This window comes from Plectropomus leopardus, chromosome 2 (genome assembly GCF_008729295.1).
Source record: "Plectropomus leopardus isolate mb chromosome 2, YSFRI_Pleo_2.0, whole genome shotgun sequence".
Classification (NCBI taxonomy): Eukaryota; Metazoa; Chordata; class Actinopteri; order Perciformes; family Serranidae; genus Plectropomus; species Plectropomus leopardus.
This window is the reverse complement of record NC_056464.1, coordinates 24,644,272-24,663,541: the sequence shown is the minus strand read 5'-3', so window position 1 is coordinate 24,663,541 and position 19,270 is coordinate 24,644,272. Positions and strand designations below refer to the sequence as shown.

Below are 19,270 nucleotides of genomic sequence, written 5' to 3'. Positions count from 1 at the left end.
ACAATCACCACTTGGTCGTACCCTTGTTAAACTTGACAGTTTCTGATGTTTTTTTGTTTGTTAGTTATTTCTGTCCAGTAGCACTTATTAGAATATAACACCTTGCAACAGGTTATTTATTGCACACAGGTCACAGACCGAAGACGCACTTTCAATTAGCGGAACGAGGTGATTCTGACATCGCTGTGCTTTCGATGAATAAGGCGGGGGAGAAAGAGGGATGGCACCAAACTTAGGAGGGGGGAGTATTCAGTTTTTGGGTTCAGTAGCAGCACGTGGAGAAAGGAGTGGTCTGGGACTGGAATAATGGAACCTGGGAGACAGAATGGGAGGGAAACGGGGCTCAGATTTCAGCCTGGCGGGGGGCAAGGGGCCGGCCTGATATTTGGGAATATACGAAGATTCATTGAAGGCAACGGGGACATAAAACTACAGCGTCTGACCCGAAGCGGTCGGTGCTGACTTTCTGCTGCAGGTCCGGGTCCTGCCGCTGGATTCCCCCACCATCGGTTTTTGGGAACTGTGAATGTCGATGGTTCGGCTTTTGTAACTGGGGACACACACACACTAAATACTGAGAGAAGCCACCGATAATTTCGCACCTTTATTTTTCCCTCACGGGCCCTGCATGTCTAATATTTAGACATGTTCAGCTTTATGGATTCCAGGACTGTACTGCTACTTGTAGCAACCCAAGTGTGTCTATTAGCCGTTGTGAGATGTCAAGAGGACGACCGTAAGTGCCCGTTTCATTTCTCCATAAGAGCTGTACTGATGAAAGTTATCAAAAGGTGCATAGAGAGTTTTTGTGCAGCAGGTTTATATTTGCGCGCGGCACCTGAGCCTCGAGGAGACTTTTTTGGTGATTTGAGTGATTTGGTTATATCGCAACTTTTACGCACAGAAAGTTTGAGAGTTTGGATACTCAGTTGTATTAAACTTTATCTGATTGTTGATAGCTGTGGACCCTCTGTCTACTAAGTGCTGATCTTACTGTACCTGCAGGATGTGATAAAACTCAAAATCAGAGTTGTGAGGTGCGTAAAGGGGATGCAGTGGATGAAGGGATGTGGCAATTTTACGCAAAATAAGGCGCACAGAGCAGGAGCTGTTTGTTTTCTTGCTTCTTGGGAGTTTTTTTATTTTTTAATTTGAGTTATTTGTTGTTGCAGCAGTTATTTATCATTTTCGTTATATTGGACATTTTGGAAAGCAAAACCACGAGATTCAGATTTTGATCCCCTCCACTGAAGCCAAGTGCTTTACCCTGCTTCCCCCTTCTTTCTTAGGTTAAGCTGCGGGACACCTGTGGGTGCTTCAGAGGCCTTGACAGGCTCTCCTTTTAGCTGCAGATTCACTTAATATAGAGGGTGCGAGGGGGAGGGGACAGCCAAAAAGTGAAAGGTGGTCAGGCTCAGGGGCCTTGGGTGAAAAGTGTTCACATTCCATTGCTGTCAGAGGGCATCCAGGCAGATCCTGGCTTGTCGGGGTGGAAAGGGACTAATAACCATAATAAAGTGTTTTCAAAGTGACTATTTTAATATTCACTCTATTTAGAGTCAAAGAACCCTTATATAACTCCTCATACCTGCAGACTTACTCCTGGAGTTATTTTTTGGGGAATAAAATCGGAGTGGGATTAATCCTCATCATTATTGATTTTAGTATGCACAGGAGACATTTGAGAATGAATGTACGCCAGCAGATTGGAGCCAGGAATAATGTTCCATATGATTTCAGGATTTCCATCTGCGCAAAAGATTACCCATAAGCTGTGACAGTCAGCCCAGAGACAGAGGCTAGGTGCCAGAGATAGGTGATTGGAAAAATATAAAGGACTTTGTTATTGTAACTCCGAGGAGTGCAGACTTCAACAAGTCAAAGTTTTTGAGTAAAGAAAAGAGGTATTTTCAAATAAGAGAAAAAAAAATAAAACAGTCAAGTTGCAGGTTATGCTTGTACCTATAGTATCTCCTTGATATAATGCCCTTCTTTCATCTGTGCTAAGTAGGGAATGCTGAAGTGGTAAAGAGGTCTGATTGTAACCTCAGCACAGCAGGCTCAATGGCCCCAAGTCACTCAGAGGGGACAGGGGTCAGCTCTTTAACTCTCAATTCTGAGGCCACTGACTGAGCATTCATGTAGGAGAGAAGGCCATAAAGTCAGTCTGACAAGTGTAGAAGACATTGAGGGCCTGTCAGTGAATAAATACAGTGAAAACAGAGTTGACTCCACTGTCCTCGGAGTACACCTGGGTTCACTTTACCATTTTCATTGTTCATTTTACTCCTCTGGAAAACAGTATGGCTGCCAACACATGGGAGAGAGGAGACTTACAAATTATCCTCAGTGACGAAAAGCCAGCTTTCTATCAGCTCTGCAGTGCACAGAGGAGCCCTTGTCTCAGACAATCAGGAGAATCTTTCATATTTGAGCCAATGAAAGGACAGGTGCAGTCTTTTGACAGAGCATCCCGGCCCGTAAAACTAAATGTCAAAACCCGCAAGGTATGTGCGTGAAAGCTGAGCATTTTTATTTTCTCTGACGCATTTGAATTGGCATCTGACACAGCTATGGCTTCCAGATGGGGTTTAAAATGAGCCCCCATGTTTATACAAGGCAATAGTTTGTGAATTGCCCACTCTGTCCCCTTCCAGAAAGACCTCTTTCATTGCTGCTGAGGTCCGTCAGGTTACCTAGACTTAAGCAGTGCTCAAAGGTAAATATAGCTACTGTACTTGCTTCCTGCTCCCCTCACACTCTCGGCTGTCTGAACCCTGAGGCCTTTCTCTTGGTGCGTCGACCACTTTCACCCCTCGGTGCAGGTTCAGTGGCTCCAATCAGTGAATTTCTTTGAGCAACTGTTTGGCCTTCTGTTGACTTTTTAAGGAAGCTGTCAGACTGGAAAATGAGCAGGAATATGGCTAATTACTGAGTTCATTGTTAAAATTCTCTTGAGTGGTGTGATTTAGAGCAAGTACAGTACCTGTATTGAAACAAGCTCCACCTCCATCACGTTCAGCTCAGCTCTCTTTGCCAAGCTGTGGTCTGAAAAAAAAAAAATCCAAACAGTTTTCATGTACTGAATGCAAAGTCTGTCTCCTTTGCTGCAAATTAGGGAGTCTCCCGCAATGTAAACTGGCCCTATATTTAACTTGTCGAGGAATTTAGATCTCTCAAGCTCTTGTGAAGTTACTGGAGGTTTCCTGCAGCTGCACTGTGGTTCTGTGGTGTTACACTGCCACCCCGAGACCGTTTGAGAGGTTGCATGCTTGTGTATTAATTTAATAACTGGACTCACTGTTGGTGATTGAAAAAAGGAGTGATGGCACAATATTTTTAAGTCATTTTAAAATGACTTTAGGGACTTTTTAGCCTTTATGTGTATAGTTTAGAGCACAGAACATGTGGAGGGAAGAGAGGGGGTGACATGCAACAAAGTTTCAACAGCTGGAAGTTGTGGTTTATGTAGACTAGAGCTACAACGATTAGTCCATCAATCAATTGGTCAGTCAACAAAACATTACCCTGCAACTATTTTGAGAAGAAATTGATTATTTTATTAATTTTTCAAGCAAAAACAGCAAATATTTGCTGGTTCTAACCTCTCCAGTGTCTCGATGCTTGATGCTTTGATGCTTTTCTTTGTCATTTATATAGTTAAGTTAATGTCCTTTTATTTTGGACTGTTAGAATCTTTCTTTACAAAACAAGCAACATAAATACATCATATTTGGCTGTGAGATATTATAACATGTATTCTTCATTATTTTCAGATATTTTATGGATAAAATGATTCATCGATAAATCAAGAAAAAAATAAGCAGAATAATCAAAAATAAAAGTGGGTTGAAGTCCTAACATAGGTTCTCCAAGACCACTGTAACACCCCAGAGGATTTTTTAATAATAGATTTGCCATCCACATTAAAGCAGTAGATCTGTGATACTCAAGTTATGGCCTGTGGGCCAAATCTGGCCCGCAATAGGGTGCCAGGTGGCCATTTTCTACTTTACACTGATGGGATTTTTTCCTTTTCTGTACTTTGACTGTAAATAAGGTGCCAGGCTGCATAAAACTGGCCCCTGGTCTGGTTTATTAGATTATTATAATTCAAGTTGTTGCCACCTACCCATCCTAACCAGCTCAGTAAAATATCTAATCAAATTATTATTAAGATTCTGTTTTGGGATTACTATTTCATTTATTTATTATTTACTACAATTTAACTTGAGTTTAAGCACTCTAAAGTATCCACCTGTTGATGCACTCTGCATGTGTTTAGGACCGAAACACAACTTCATTTGCTTTATATCTCAAAGACACATGATGACATGGAGTAAATACAGTAGTTGATGTTTTTGAGTAACACATTGCAGTGACTGCTATCCATCTGATGCCTAATGTCCTTTTTCTTTCCATCATCCACCTGTCCGGCCTCTGTGTGTCCCTCACTCTGACCTCACACACAGAGGACGATGATTTTACCTGTCTACAAGATGGACAGCGCTATAGCGACAAGGACGTATGGAAACCAGAGCCTTGTCGCATCTGTGTGTGTGACACTGGAACCGTCCTGTGTGATGAAATTGTCTGCGAGGAGCTTAAAGACTGCCCCAAACCTGAAATCCCATTCGGAGAGTGTTGCCCCATCTGCGCAGCTGACCAGTCTCCACCCATTGGTCGTAATTTATTTATCTCACACCTCTTCATAAATAAATTACTGTACGAGATCATGTTGTTTATTTTGGGGAGAAAACGACACATGGGCAAATTTGTATTAATCAAAGGTTGACTATCAACTATTTAACACTTTAAATCAGGCTTCATGTCAGCCTTTGATTTGAATACAGTTTTCTGTCGCCAAAGTAAACAAATGATACAAAATAAACGACAACAGTGACATATCTGAGCAGATTTCAGTGGTATGCTACCTCACCGTCATTTTTCCATAGCTGGCTCACCTTGGCCCCATCTTGTTTGAATACTCTCTTCTTCCCTGAGTATCATGAAAACATGTGGGAGTCATTAAGGAAATACCTCAGTCAAGCAGACACGGCCTCACATTTCTACTCTATATCCTCTCGAAGGATTTCTGCAGATCTGATGGCAACAAAGACTGTGACACTCTACTGAGACTCTTTGAAGGAAATATTCACCACATTTTAAAACGGCCACTTTCTCCTGGTAAACAAGGAGCTCTCTGGTCAGCTTTGGAAATATAAACACAGACAGTTGAGGAGCATCTGTGAAATCCGAAGTGTCGCTGTTTGCAATGCATGCTTGTGAATTAAAATGCTTTATAAAATGCTTATCTTCCATTTAAGGCAAAATTAAGTGCTTATGACATATGTAACACATATGGCCTTATTTTAAGTTGTCAACCACCTAAAAAAAGGACTGGCTATTGATACTATCAATACTTTTTTTGTAATGATAGAAATGAACTACGGACTATCAACCTTTGTCAAGTGCCAAAAGATAGCAGCGTAACATCTGTCAGATATGATCTTGTTCACGCATTTTGTGACTGACTCAAGTCAACATTTGACAGATTTTCGATCAGGGATCTTCGTCATCTTTTGCGTTAACTAGTTCACGTGATTGCACAAGGACTTATCATTAATGTTGTGTAGTGTTTTTTTTTGAATAGGGCCCCTTTTATCTTCCCTAATAATATATTGGATTCATGTTTAGTATTTTTAGACCCATTTTATTTTTTTAAATAAAATAAATTTAAACTTACATTAAATTATTAAACAGTAATTTGGCTGAGGACCCCCAAGGGGTCACAGACCCTCTGTTGAAGACCCAGACTTTAGACTACTTTATATGACGATTTTGTACAGCTACTTGAATTTAAACATTTAATGTTTGAAAAGTTCAGATTCTTTTGTTTTTATAAGCTTGTAGAAAAACTCTTATCAGTACTTTAAAGTTGGTAGAGTATCTGCATTAGCATTAAAAAAAAATACACTTTAGTTCTCAACAATACCCAGCCTTATCGAAAAAAAAGATGCAAATTAAATTATCAGTAATGCTACTTAACAGTGCTTATTAAAATGCTTTGAAACATGAAAAACAAAAATGCAACCATTGCCTCACAGATTTAATGTAGTGAAATTGGCTACTATAGTTATTTGCTTCCTATTGTTCACTTTTACTTGCAGCCGCTTTGCTTCTGCTTTGCTTAAGATGGTGATTCAACAAACACTTCCCATCCTGATGGGCTCTTTGGGTGCCACAAATATGAATTGGTTGTGGTCGTTAGAGTAGTTTAAGAAAGTACAATTGGCCATCAGTGTGTTAAGACTTTCTGGATTTCTGTGAAATACTGTACGCTCGTGAATTGTTTGTGTTCTTCATTATGCTAACTGTGATCCTTTTTTTCCCCTTTAACTTGCTTGACCACATAACAGGAGCACCTGGAGCCAAGGTGAGACACTGCAGAATATTAATATGCTCTGTCTGCATGTGTGTTTCATTTGAACACCTGCAATTAAATTTGTATTGGTCCCAGACATGTATCAGTGCTGCAGTTCTCTCTGTAGTTTATGGATTTAGATGAGACTTTGATATGATAGAGCTTCGCCAGTTGGATAATTGTTATTTCCTCCTCAACACTGTGTGTGCCATATTTATGTTTCTAATGATACCGTAGGGGACACTTATTTCCATAATTTAACTGTTTCCTCAAAATTCCCCCTGTGCATTCCTGATGGTCTCTTAGAGGCAGGGTTGTAAAGCAAGTGTGAGAAAAGACATAACTGAAAAATGCTGGAAAATCTTTTTGTAATCTTTCTATAATCCTGATGTTTTTATGCTTTATCTTTTTGAAACCAGGGTCAGAAAGGTGAACCTGGAGACATTACCGATGTAAGTAAGACACCACACAACAATAAATGTTCATTTGTGAATGCTTTGGAGGTTAAAAGCTGAGGTAGCCAGTGGTGGAGGAAGTATTAGATTCTTTACTTAAAGGTGGAGTAGGCAATTCTGGTCAAACAACAGTTGATTGTTGAGTCTTACTCCCAGATTGTCAAATATCAAAGCGTTGAGTTGTTGGTTCGGTCTGAATACCAAGCCGAGTTGGTATTTGACGACCTGGGAATGAGACTAAACAATCGTTCTTTGGACTCTCCTTCTTTATGTTAAATTAAAATGTAGAAATACTGCTCTGTAAAAATACATTATGACAAGTAAAAGTCCTGCACTGAAAATGTCACTTACATAAAAGTATGTATTATTGGGAAAATGTGCTTGAATGATTTAAGGTAAAAGTATTTATTACAAAAAATGGACCATGTTATTGTTAATCTATTAGATATTATGCAATTATTATGATTATGATGATGATTAATTATTGTAATTATTATTACAACGATACAAAATATGCTGATATCACAAAATCTGCAACAACATGATTTCTATTTGATTCGAGTCAAGGGCCTGTGACCGATATGAACAATATCAGTTTACATCCTCAGTGTCTTTTTCTTGGCTGCTCACCATTGTCTGCTTGGCTCTGTTTGAATGTTTAGAGAGTCGATGTGCTTTCGATAGAAATGGTGACACACGTTGCATGGCATGGGAATATCGAAATGAGGGTGTATCACTTTGTATGGATGATTGATCACTGACTGTTGAATCAATATATCGAACCAGATCAATTTAGGGTTATACCTAGAGTTGTTGTGTCAATAGCATTTTTTACTTCTCAATACCAATTCCAATACCTGAACTTGCATATCAGCACATGCCAAATACCAATCAGATACCATTGCATCAAAAAACAAAAAAAAAAACAAACAAAACTGCCGTATACTATTAATCCTGTCTGAATATGAAATGCCATTATTGTTTTATGGCAGGTTAAAACCTTTGTACAATATGAGCAAATACATACAGAGAAGAGATGCCATAGAGCTTTCTTTTATACAGTGAAAAATATTGACAAATTGCTAATCGCTAACTTTACACTATTTATCAGAAATCATTTTATTTATCCAGGTCTGAAACTACTTTAAAGTTGATATGCATAGACTTGTGTACTCGTCAATACCCAATCCAACATTTTAGGCAGTATCGGAGGTATTTTAAATACCGGTATCTGTATTGGAACAACTATAGGTACACCCCCAATACTGGAGTACAAAGTACCATATTTCGCCCTAAAATGTTGTGGAGTAGAAGAGTAAAGTAGCATGAAATGAAAATACTCAAGTAAAGTACTTCAAAGTTGTACTTGAGGAAATTCACTTTGTCGCATTCCACCACTGCTGGCGGCATATTATCCCCATCTGTGAATGTATACGAATAGTTTTTAGTAATTATAGAAATAACTGAATAATTCAAAGCATCAATACCATCAGTCTAAGTGAGAAAGAAAGAAGGCTGAGTTAGAGGGAGAGGAGGCGAGTCTGTTAGCCCACACGTCAGGAAGACAGCCAAGCACAATAAGGCCTCCATACAATCCTCCATAAAGAGCCCCATAGGCCAGTGAAGACAGCAAGTAAACTCCCTGCTGCTGCTGCAGAGCTGCACCTGGAACTGCTTTACCCCTCTGAGGGAATACAAGTTCACAGCAGAAAATAAGAAGGCATTGTTTATTGTATGTTTCTTATAATGCTTTGCCCGAAGAGATCAGCAATTAACAAGGCTGCTCTGATGGGGTAGAAGATAATGTTTTCCCTCCGTGTGCAAAGAGAGCAAAACCTCACGTGTGCAAATACATCTGGTGAATGCAAGCTTCAGGAGTGGGAGGAAATTTAAAGAGTTTGCCCAACACGTCTAAATATGCAACATTTACATAATGTCAGAGATTTAACATCTTATATTTTCTTTCTTTTTGCTTGACCAGGTTGTAGGACCAAGAGGACCAGCTGGCCCAATGGTATGCACCAGTTTCTGCATTTATACACTTTTCCTTTGAAAGCTCCAACAGTTCGCTTCATGCACAAATAACTCAAGATGGAAAGAGACAGCATTTACAGTAGAGTAACCACATTAAATAAAACTGGCAGCTGCAGTGAAAGGAAATGGGATCTGATCTGACATAACAGTAGCAGAGCTCACAGCTGTTTGAGATAACACCTGAAGTTACTGACTACTTCACTGCCTCGTGTCCACCAGGGCCCACCAGGAGAGCAAGGACCCCGCGGATCAAGAGGAGATAAAGGAGAGAAGGTCAGTTTGAAAAATAAAAATTTCACTCCCCCTCGTCTTGTCATTTTCACGCCACAAACAGGACCCACACTGTGCTCCCTTTAGTGGCACAGTATTTCCTGCTGAATATGATAGCTCTATGTCTTTAGGGGGTGAGGTGGGTGGATGGTGTGTCTGCAGCATGAAGGACTGCAGAATAGTAGTCTTTCATTGAGCAGCTCAGTCTCACTAGTCATGTGTCGTCTCCATTAGGCTGTGTGGTCTGGGTTGTTTAACAGATGTGGGACTGTCGGAGACTCATAATGTAAACCCTCCGCTTCTCTCTGAGGCCTCAAGTCAGTCAGTGTGGGAAATCTGCATCGCCACACTCGCCAGTCTTTGATCATTGCATTAATGTAACAACTCTTGGATGTGATAATGGCCACAGGCTAGGAGTTTATATCTTGTAGTTATCTTGTTTATGCAGATTTGAGCACAAGGCGTACTCAGTTTTGGCGAGCAGAGGTTAAGCAGCTTTTTAGGTGTTCAGCACATTCTTTGCACAGGATCCCCTTGCAGGGTAATTTGTCACTACATGCACAGAGGTATGCCAGGCAGTCTGATCTGGTCTGATAAGTCATCAGCATGCTCTACAACCTCTGTATCTTGTTTTGGGTTGTATATTTGGCAGTGGTGCAAGTATTATAGCTATTTTGTGAGTATTTTTACCTTTAAATGTCTGGTTTGGTTCAATTCAAAGACAAAGTTCAGTAATGATGGATCTCTGTTTGTATCAGCTGGTCAGGTGTAGTCGAGTTCACTCCTGTAGACCATCAGCACAGCTTGAACAAGGTTAAATTAAGCATAAGGCTTCTGTCTACTAGATCTGACAAATGCAGTCCAGTGGTGAGTTGACTGCCAGCTACTGTGTAATGATTTATCCAAAGCACTTCTCAATTCAGGATTTTTTTCACAAAGGCCTGAAATTAATCAATGGTGACTGGTTATGATTATTATTTAACACTTTCCTGTACTCATATATGCTTAGAAAGTCACAGGTATTTTGGCTCGGTGTGCTTAAAAGTTAATAAAACAAGAAAAGGTGATGAATTCTCCTCACTGGTAATTTAAATTTGCATTTCATATCAAATTTTTAGTCTTAGATGTCAAAAAGCACATTAAATTATGGTATTAATCAACAAATTGATCAATACAAAATGTATTAACAACTATTTAGTGACTTGTGTCACTGTGTCACTTTTAAGACAAAAATTACAAAAATCAACTTAATCAGCTTTATTGTTGTTTTGTTTTCTATAAACTGAATTTTTGTTTTGGACTGGTTTTGTTTGGACAAAACAAGACATTTAAATATGCCAACTTGGACTTGGACAAGAAATTGTCATTCTTTTGTATATTTTTCTCACATTTTATGGATCAAATGACATATGGATTTGAGTTTTTCTTACCTGCAAAATGACCATTTTCTATATCAATTATTCTCCGTGTGTTACCTTTAATTTGTGCAGAAAACTTACTTGCATGCCTCCACAGAAAACAGAGAATCCACTTGAGGAATTGAAGTCACTGGGGTGTGCATTTAACAACAGCAAAACTATATCAAAACATCCATTTGCACACTTTCATGTGTAATATATTTCGAGTCTCATTTCTCCAGACTTATGCTCAGAACTTCTGCATGCATTATTATATAACATTCTGATTTAAAACACATCAGTACAAAAAGTCTCATGCACAGAGGAGTACTGTGCCTGGGCAAACGCATGTGTTTCAAGTAGATCTCATACACATGCTTGCGCTCAGGTCCGCTACTCACAGGCAGACGTGTAATATTGTATATTAAGAAAGATACAGAGTTTAGCAAAAATGCATGTTTTTGGAAAGTACTGAACTACGACTGGGTAAATGAGACTTGGATTAAACTGCCTAAGTCCTGTGAAAATTTGTAAACAGGAGTTTTTACAGACTTTTCTGTTGTTAAATGCAGCCCCTTTTACTCCAATTCATCGTTCATTTTGTCTGTTTTCGGATTCTTTATTCACCATGGAGGGATACAGATAAAATATTTTTTTCTTCTGGAATCGTCCGTAACATGCAGTGACTAACTGATGTACAAATGACCATTTTGCAGGTCAAGTATTCCTTTAAGAGCATCATTTGGCCATTTCAGAATACAAATAAGAATCAGATTTGTAGATTTGGTATGAGTCACTGCAAATGACAAGGGTTCGCTGTGACCTAACTCTGGGTCATATTCTTTCCTTTTAATGGATTTTTATGGAGTTTAATATTATCTATCGACTTCAGGGAAGCCCTGGTCCCCGCGGCAGAGATGGTGAGCCTGGCACCCCCGGAAACCCTGGCCCCCCTGGACCTCCAGGACCCAATGGACCCCCTGGCCTTGGTGGAGTAAGTATTCCATGACAAGTAGGGGTGGGTTAGCATTCACTGCAGATATCGGAGCTGACAGGTTGAACACTGATGCAAGGCCAAGAATGGGTTCACTTTGACTGGGTGGAATAAGCAGAGAGAATGGGAAAATGGAGCGAGCAAAGAATCCAAGAGCACAAAAGATGAGGGGAATTGCTGGTGTTGGGGAGGAGGCAGAAAGACAACGGCGAGTAGATGCAGAGAGGGAGAATAGATCGAATGCCTCTCATTCTTTGTAGGAGAAAAGGAGGGAGGAGGTGGATTGAGGGGAGGGGAGGTGGAAGGGCAGGAGGTAGCATGATAGACTTGGGGAGGGGGGAGCTTTTTTTAGGGGAGAAACAAGGAAACTCTTTGTGAAGGAGAGAGATGAAAACTGTTCACATGCCCTCTGTCTCTCCTCTGTCTGTATCAGGATTCACATAATAAGCTCTGCTGCTCGCAATCTATTAAAAGCTAATCCCCGCTGCTGCCAAAGTGACACAGCATCCTCCATACTGTGCAAATAAATGACAGAACATTTGGCTTCCGAGATACATATTTTAATTCTGCGCCATAGACAGTAAAACAATGCTCACCTTTAAGTTGACTAGAGCCATCAGTGGTTAAAAAATTTCAGCGGCTGTTTTTTTTATATTTAATTTTCTTTTAATAAAATATTCAGGTCCATCAGTTTTCCTTAGAAAATTGTTATGTTGCACCTCATATTGTTAAAAATTGTCAAGATAAAGCGAATAGATTAGTGCTGTACCCGACTCAGATTTATGCCAGTCGAATCATATTTGGCTGTTCAATATAAGTATTTGTTTTGTTTTCTTTTCAAAGTTTTAAAGTTTAAACAGGCTTCAAAGGACATTCAGTGTGACTGCAGCATGTTTATGTTTATAAGCTAACAGCTCTAATGACAGGTTGTAAATGCACAACGTAATTTTTTTGCCAACATTATTTATCAAATAAAAGCCAGACACCATATCTTATTAAACTGCTGTGAGCTGCAAATTCCCCACTTTCAAGCAGAAGGTCTCTCTTTCTCTTCCTCTGTGCCGCTGCCTGCAAGTCCACAGCTCTAAAGAGTAGCGAGAAAGTTAAGAAAATCTGGGAACCCAGAAACACTGCTCAGCATGCTGACTAGCAAAAAAATAGACAACACTGCACAGCTTGATGCTATCTCAGATGACCTGGGGTCTCAAACTGACCATTCGAATTTCTGACTTTAAAAGTGCAGCCCTAGAATACAGATATATAAATAGAGAGAGAATGCAGTCATTTTTGTACTCGTTGTGATTTTTTTTCACTTATAATTTTGCACTTTTAGTTAACGATTCTTCGTTGCAAAGACAACATCTTTTATCTACTACAGTGCATAATAGAGCAGCAGCGTAAGTCATAGGCTAATCTTCACAATGGACAAGAGAAATAGATTTATGGACGTACATCAGGCATTGGACTTCTTAAATGCAAGTTTTTCATTAGATTATTTTTCATTATCATATTGTCATTTTGTAAGTAGTATAAATGGACTACAACTATAGCATTTCATTATATAACCCTGTGTTGTAGAATGATGAATTAATTAACCTTTTATTGTCAGTTACATGTTAATCTTTTTATCCTTTAGCATCTTGAAAATCCATGCCTTCTAATAGAGGGTTAATTTTACCTGTTGGCAGCTCTAGGTACAGCAACCACTGGTGGTTCCAGAGTTAAAATCTTACATGTATATAAAAACACCGAAACAATCTTGATTAAAATCTTAATGATCTCTTTCCTTTTGCTTTTTCCAGAACTTTGCTGCTCAGATGGCTGGTGGTTTCGACGAGAAGGCTGGCGGCGCGCAGATGGGTGTGATGCAAGGACCAATGGTGAGCGAGCAGTGATCAGGCCTGCTGCCAATTCCATGTTATTTTTTTACAGTGAGCTGATTATGCCCTGCCTGGATGCTACAGTCTTGGAGTCCCAGGAGAAAGGAGAAATTAGTAGACCTGAATACCAAGGTGAAAGATCTGTGTTGGCACACATCGGCCGTTCTGAGGCATCTTTTTTTGGTTTTTTTGGGGTTTTTTTTAAATGTTTTTTTTGTGTGAGTGTGGCCAATCCTGCACATTTAACTCACTGGAGGACACGAACAACTTCCGTAAATGAACCAGAGAAGCATCAGATGGTTATCAAATATGAAAACTATGAGACGGATATCATCAACGTTCTTCACCAGAAGAGGAGACACATGTAGGATATACAATCATCAGTGATGGAAGGAAACAAGGAACAAATTCAAGACATATCCCAGGGATTTGTAGCAACACCTTTGTTTTTCTTCCCTCCTTTGTTAACTATTTCAAGGGAAAATTATAAGATAAGAAGTCACCCCCCCCCCCTCAGTATCGGAGACAAGAAACTGCAAAGTTCTGGGTCCTGATGGAAAATAAACACCTCACACGGAGTACAGACAAGTAATTCTATAAACTAAGGAAACAGCCATTGATCATCATTATATTTCAAGCCCATGAAAAACCGCTGCTGCTGGTTAGCTGGCATGGCAGCCTGCCCGAGACAGCTTGAGGAGCACACTGGGAGCTATTTTGGTTCAGCGAGCCACAGAGGAGCTTGGCAGAGTCTCAGCCCAGCAGAGGTTTGAGAAGCCAAAAATGGGGGAAATGGGGAGAGGGAGTGTGTGTGTGTGTGGGGGGGGGGGTCCAGCTCCCCACAGCTAGCAGCAGTTTGTGTGGCTTCACTTATACTGACCGTCCTTCCACATGTCTGTCTGGGAGCTCAGCACAATACTGGGTCCTTTTGAAGCCGGCCTACTTACTTACTTTGGCATTTTAGGGGGGGGGCTTTGAATGAACAAACTTAACTGATGTTCAATCACAAGTCAAGCTTGTAACCCCATATACGCCTACTCATATCCGTACATACCAAACAAACAACGCTCCTACTGAAATGTATGCAAACACACACACATAAGCACTCTTAAACACACATTCAAAGGACCTGAAGATATAGAGCCCCATTGATATGTTTCTACCCGCCGTGGTTAAAGGCTTCCCACACCCACTGAAAGGTGACTTTCATTCGTTTCTGAGGACCACTGTGCCGCGCCGTGATGTTTTCTTTGGCTGCCATCCCTGACTTTTTAAAGTGTAACCACAATGCTCAAGAAGTGGATTTATAAAAGCAAGCCAACTGAAAGAAATATGTTTTCATCCAAGAGGAAAAGCTGTCACACATAATCTGCATCACAGTGTTTTTTCAGTCCTATCTTTTCTTGAACAGCTGATTTTCTTTGTGTATGTGTGTGTGAGATAAAAAAGGCAGACAGAGAGAAAAAGCTATGAGGATTTGGCTCATCACTTCCACAGAATGTTATTTTCTCTTGTTGAGCAGCCATGCATGAAGTTGAAGTAAGAATTACTTTGGCGTGTGACTTCAGCCAGATACAGAGGACGGTTCAGTCAGTGCGTAGTCCTCCTGTTTTGATGCCTGAAGTCTAAAATTTAGGGATGATGAAATTTCTGAAACAGCTCAGTTTTATGTTGTTTTTCATTCCAAGTCAAAGTGTAAAAAGTCATGTAGAGTTCAAACACTTCTCTGAAAAGTACAGCGCTACCACTGGTGACCTCTGAACTATAGAAACACGCACAGGTGGGAAAAAGAGCTGAAAGGAAGAGGAGGGGGGAGGGAGCTTTGACAGTGAAAACAGACAGAGTGAGAGAAAGTCTGAATGCAGCTGAGGAATTTTTAAACGATTTATGGATTTGACAAGTCAAGCAGTTGAGTTTTGTGTTGCTTCAGGCCAAAGCAGGTGATTTTCTTTTATGGCTTCTCATAGTATTAAATTGGACAAAACTCGTCTTTTTCCCGATATAATCCCACATGCAAAATGTAAAACAAACTGTGCACATGTCTGTTTTATGTGTTTGTGTGGATTAAATGTGTGTTTTGGTGTAGGATGTGATTATGTCATTAGCTTGATGTTGTGTCTCTTGTCTCTTTCCTCCCCCTCAGGGCCCTATGGGTCCCAGAGGACCACCTGGCCCCACCGGATCACCTGTAAGTACCTCCTGCGCAACCTAGACAACACACAAACCGGGTGCACCTGTAGACTTGATCCTGTGTTTGGCCACAGACAGGCCGAGCTAAATCTTTTAATTGTAATGATCTTACATACTCCACATTGTCTATTTCCCCCCGAGTGTATTCAGTAACAATTATGACCCCAAAATGACCGGTGACTTTGAAAACCCCAACAGGGTGAGCATACCACAGGCTGTCAGAGATAAGTGTTTACACACAGCCTTGTTTTAACTGCGAGCGTCTGACACAGCTGCAGGCTGTGGGGCTTTTTCCTCTGCCCGGGCAGACTGTAGAGCACCTGACAATTTACCTTTCACAGAGCCTACTGGGCTTACACACACACACACACACACACACATACATACACAAACTGCCTTTTCCTGCTCTTGCCCGCAACCAGGATCTACCTGTAGCCCTTTGAGCCCTCCCAGCCTCCCGAGTAAAGCTATTAAGTTGTAGGCGATGCCAGCTGACGTGCCTCAACTTGACGGTTTAATCACTCGGAGCACACATTTGGAGAGACGTATTTTCTGCTTGGACGCCTTTGACTGCTTTTAGAACGGATTCAAACAGGGTAGACTTTCTCAAAGGAGATGACATGAAATTTGTAGGGAAGTAGTGTAATTCTGAGTAGCTGCAGCGAGAAATGTAGAAAAACCAACAGAGATATCGTTTAAAGTATAACCAAGTACTTTTGTATTAATTGGTGCTGTTTTACTTCGTACTGCCTCAGGTATATGTAAACACTAACAGCTGTCATTACAAGTAAGATTTATAGCCACAACTTACGATTTATTTTGCTGTCATATGATAGAGGATGAAGAAAACCAGCAAAAAATCTGAGTGGCTGGAACTGATGTATTCTTGATTCTTGACTGATGTATATATATATTTTTACTTAAAGGGGACCTGTTATGCTTTTTCTGATGTTCTCTCATATGTAAAATGTTATAATGTCAGGTGTTCATATTAAATGTGGCCAAAGTTCTGAGTAATGATTTAAAGTTGGGCAATATATTGTTATTATACTGATATATTGAATTACAGTAGAGTGATGTCATTTTCTGAAATTAACAGGCTGTTCTAGCTGTTCTATTATTTGCTTTTACCCACTTATTCATTACATCCACATTATTGATGGTCATTTTTCAAAATCTGATTAAATAAATATTTTGTGAAAAAATCAACAATCAACTTTACATTATTGATAGCAAGGAATTAGGTCAAAAATATTGTGATATTTAATTTTCTCAATACCACCTAGCCACCGTTATTTCTGCTTTCAAGACAAGCTGACATCAGCTAGTGACGGATAAAAGTTCGTCTGCTCCAGGCACACTGCTACATGCTGCTACAGACTAACATCAGGAAAACATATGGTCTTGGTTGCGGATGTTATTATTTTCTCAGCAATTTTGGATCATATTCCTGCTGAAACATGTCCAATTGTTAAGATTTTGTTTTAGTAGCTACACCATTACAGTCACTCCTCGGCTGCAATGATGGTGCAGAGATGCAGAGAAGACGCCAAAAAGCTGACCAGTCAGAGCAGACTGGGCTTTTTCAGGAGTGGGGCTTAAAGAGACAGCCCCTAAAATGGTTTGTTTCAGATAGAGGTTGAATACAAGTGTTCCAGCATAGACAGCAGCCTATGAAGAAAACTGTGTTTTTTTTTAATATTAAAGCATGTAAACATGTTTTAGTAAAAATGAACCTGAAAATGAGCACAACAGGTCCCCTTTAAATAAAAGAGATTTAAATACTTATTTAGTTATCAAAATAGTGACCCACTTAGTGATTAATAGACTAATTTTTCAGCTTTGGTACATTCGCAGTATTTGTTTTTTTAGTGTAGCCTCTTCTCAGGCATATAAGAAGTTTAGCCGTCGTAAAACAGCTTCTCTCTTCTTTCTACATCGCAGGGCCCACAAGGTTTCCAAGGCAACCCAGGAGAGGCTGGAGAGCCCGGACAGTCTGTGAGTATCCCACAGAGTACCAGTCCTCTCAGTCCTCGCCACATGGTTTATTATAAATACTTGCTCTATAGCCTATAAACCTCTTTTCTTTCCCTCTTCAAGTGGAAACTTCAGCCACTCACTGCCTCATTGTAGCTTAACTAAATCTCCACAGTCACTTCACAGTTTCTAACCTTTCATTGCTCACCACAAACTTCTACATCCTTCTTTATTTGACCAGACAGCTCCTTCAGTTTCAACATTTACAACCTGCTTCAGTCAATGCTCACGTCTCAAACTCAAAACTGACATCTAATTGTTGTAGTCACTGCTTTGTGGGGAACAAACTTGCATTTTTCTCATGACTGTCTTTAACTTTCTTCTCACACTTTCTGATGTTGACTGTACCTCCCCTGCTCTATTATATTTCCCTGAACCATCAAAAAACTCATCTCTGACAGAAGACCGAACTTATTTTATTTACTTTTCATTTTCTGTTCTTCTTACAAGTCTTACTTTTGATTTTCTCCCTTTTGCTGGCCTGGCTCTGCCCTCTATCTTGACTCAATCCCTAGAGAAGCTTCCAGAGATCATACCCACCCTCCCCTGCTCTTCCCGTCCCCTCAGCAGGTAGACAATGCAGGGTCACTGCTGTGTTAATCTGCTCCTGTGGAGTTATGCAGCCTCTGAGGTGCCTGCTCTTTTTAAAGCGTTCCAGTACATCATTATGTATGATTAAAATCAAGCCTTTTTCCAGAAAATAACCTGACAGTTGTAGAGGGGTCAGAGAAGTGTTGGTGAAGAGAGCTGATATTAGCCTTTGAAATCACAAGAGCAGAAAACCCAACAATATCCTTTTAATTGGCTAAATCAGACTGGTATTCTCGATATGACCTCCCTTATAGTGTTGCAGGCCAGTGTTTTCATCAACATTAGCAATTAGAAGTATTTGTTTGCTTAGAAAAAGACAGATTTGAAACTGGCAGAGAGAAAGACGGAAATATCTGAACTTTGCACTAAAGATTTTTGATAAAGTATTTGTTCCCTCTTATCTTGCCTATAAAACCTGCTGATTTATCTGCTTACTGAAAATATTGTCATCAAGAATCTTAATACCCTCATTACTGTTTAGGAGTGTAAATTTATTTTATGTGACTTTATACAAACAGATGATCAAGTTAATAAGAAAGCAAAGTGTGTATCATATTAGCAAGATAACAATATTTTGATTAATGTGTCATATCTGTTTTTGATTAACAGTAGTAAATGCACCAGTAGTGGCACTTTATGTGAGCAAGTTTAACAAAGGGCGAGTGCAAAGTGAAAGAGAGCAGGAGTTGTCCCCACATGCTAAGAATAATGAGTCTAAACTGTGTAACGTTGCCCTCTGTTGGTCATGAATGGGATTTTGTGTCTCACCTTTGCTTGTTTTCTCTTTACTAATAGGGCCCCATGGGTCCCCGTGGCCCCCCTGGACCTTCTGGAAAACCCGGAGATGATGTAAGTGCGCCTGTCACAACCTCATAACACTGGAAATATATTCACAACAAGCAGAAACTCTGACAACTCTGACAGTGAAGATTAGCTACTGTCCCCATATCATCTATTCTGGGATTAATACGATATTGACATCTTTGATGATTGTGCTC

At 40.0% G+C, this 19,270-nt stretch overlaps 1 protein-coding gene across 2 annotated transcripts in view; it reads left to right on the top strand.

Annotated features, from left to right (window-relative positions):
• Positions 1 to 442: 442 nt before the first annotated feature.
• col2a1b (collagen, type II, alpha 1b) overlaps positions 443 to 19,270 on the top strand; it is a 65,044-nt gene continuing 46,216 nt past the window's right edge. Inside the window, exons 1-11 of one of the 2 annotated variants that reach the window (XM_042506001.1) lie at positions 443 to 736; positions 4,473 to 4,682; positions 6,420 to 6,436; positions 6,844 to 6,876; positions 8,861 to 8,893; positions 9,133 to 9,186; positions 11,473 to 11,574; positions 13,377 to 13,454; positions 15,598 to 15,642; positions 17,589 to 17,642; positions 19,068 to 19,121. In XM_042506001.1, coding sequence (XP_042361935.1) covers positions 646 to 736; positions 4,473 to 4,682; positions 6,420 to 6,436; positions 6,844 to 6,876; positions 8,861 to 8,893; positions 9,133 to 9,186; positions 11,473 to 11,574; positions 13,377 to 13,454; positions 15,598 to 15,642; positions 17,589 to 17,642; positions 19,068 to 19,121 — 771 coding nt within the window. In that variant the 5' untranslated portion in view covers positions 443 to 645. The remainder of the gene's footprint in view (positions 737 to 4,472; positions 4,683 to 6,419; positions 6,437 to 6,843; positions 6,877 to 8,860; positions 8,894 to 9,132; positions 9,187 to 11,472; positions 11,575 to 13,376; positions 13,455 to 15,597; positions 15,643 to 17,588; positions 17,643 to 19,067; positions 19,122 to 19,270) is intronic. The other variant, XM_042506010.1, reaches the window with a different exon arrangement.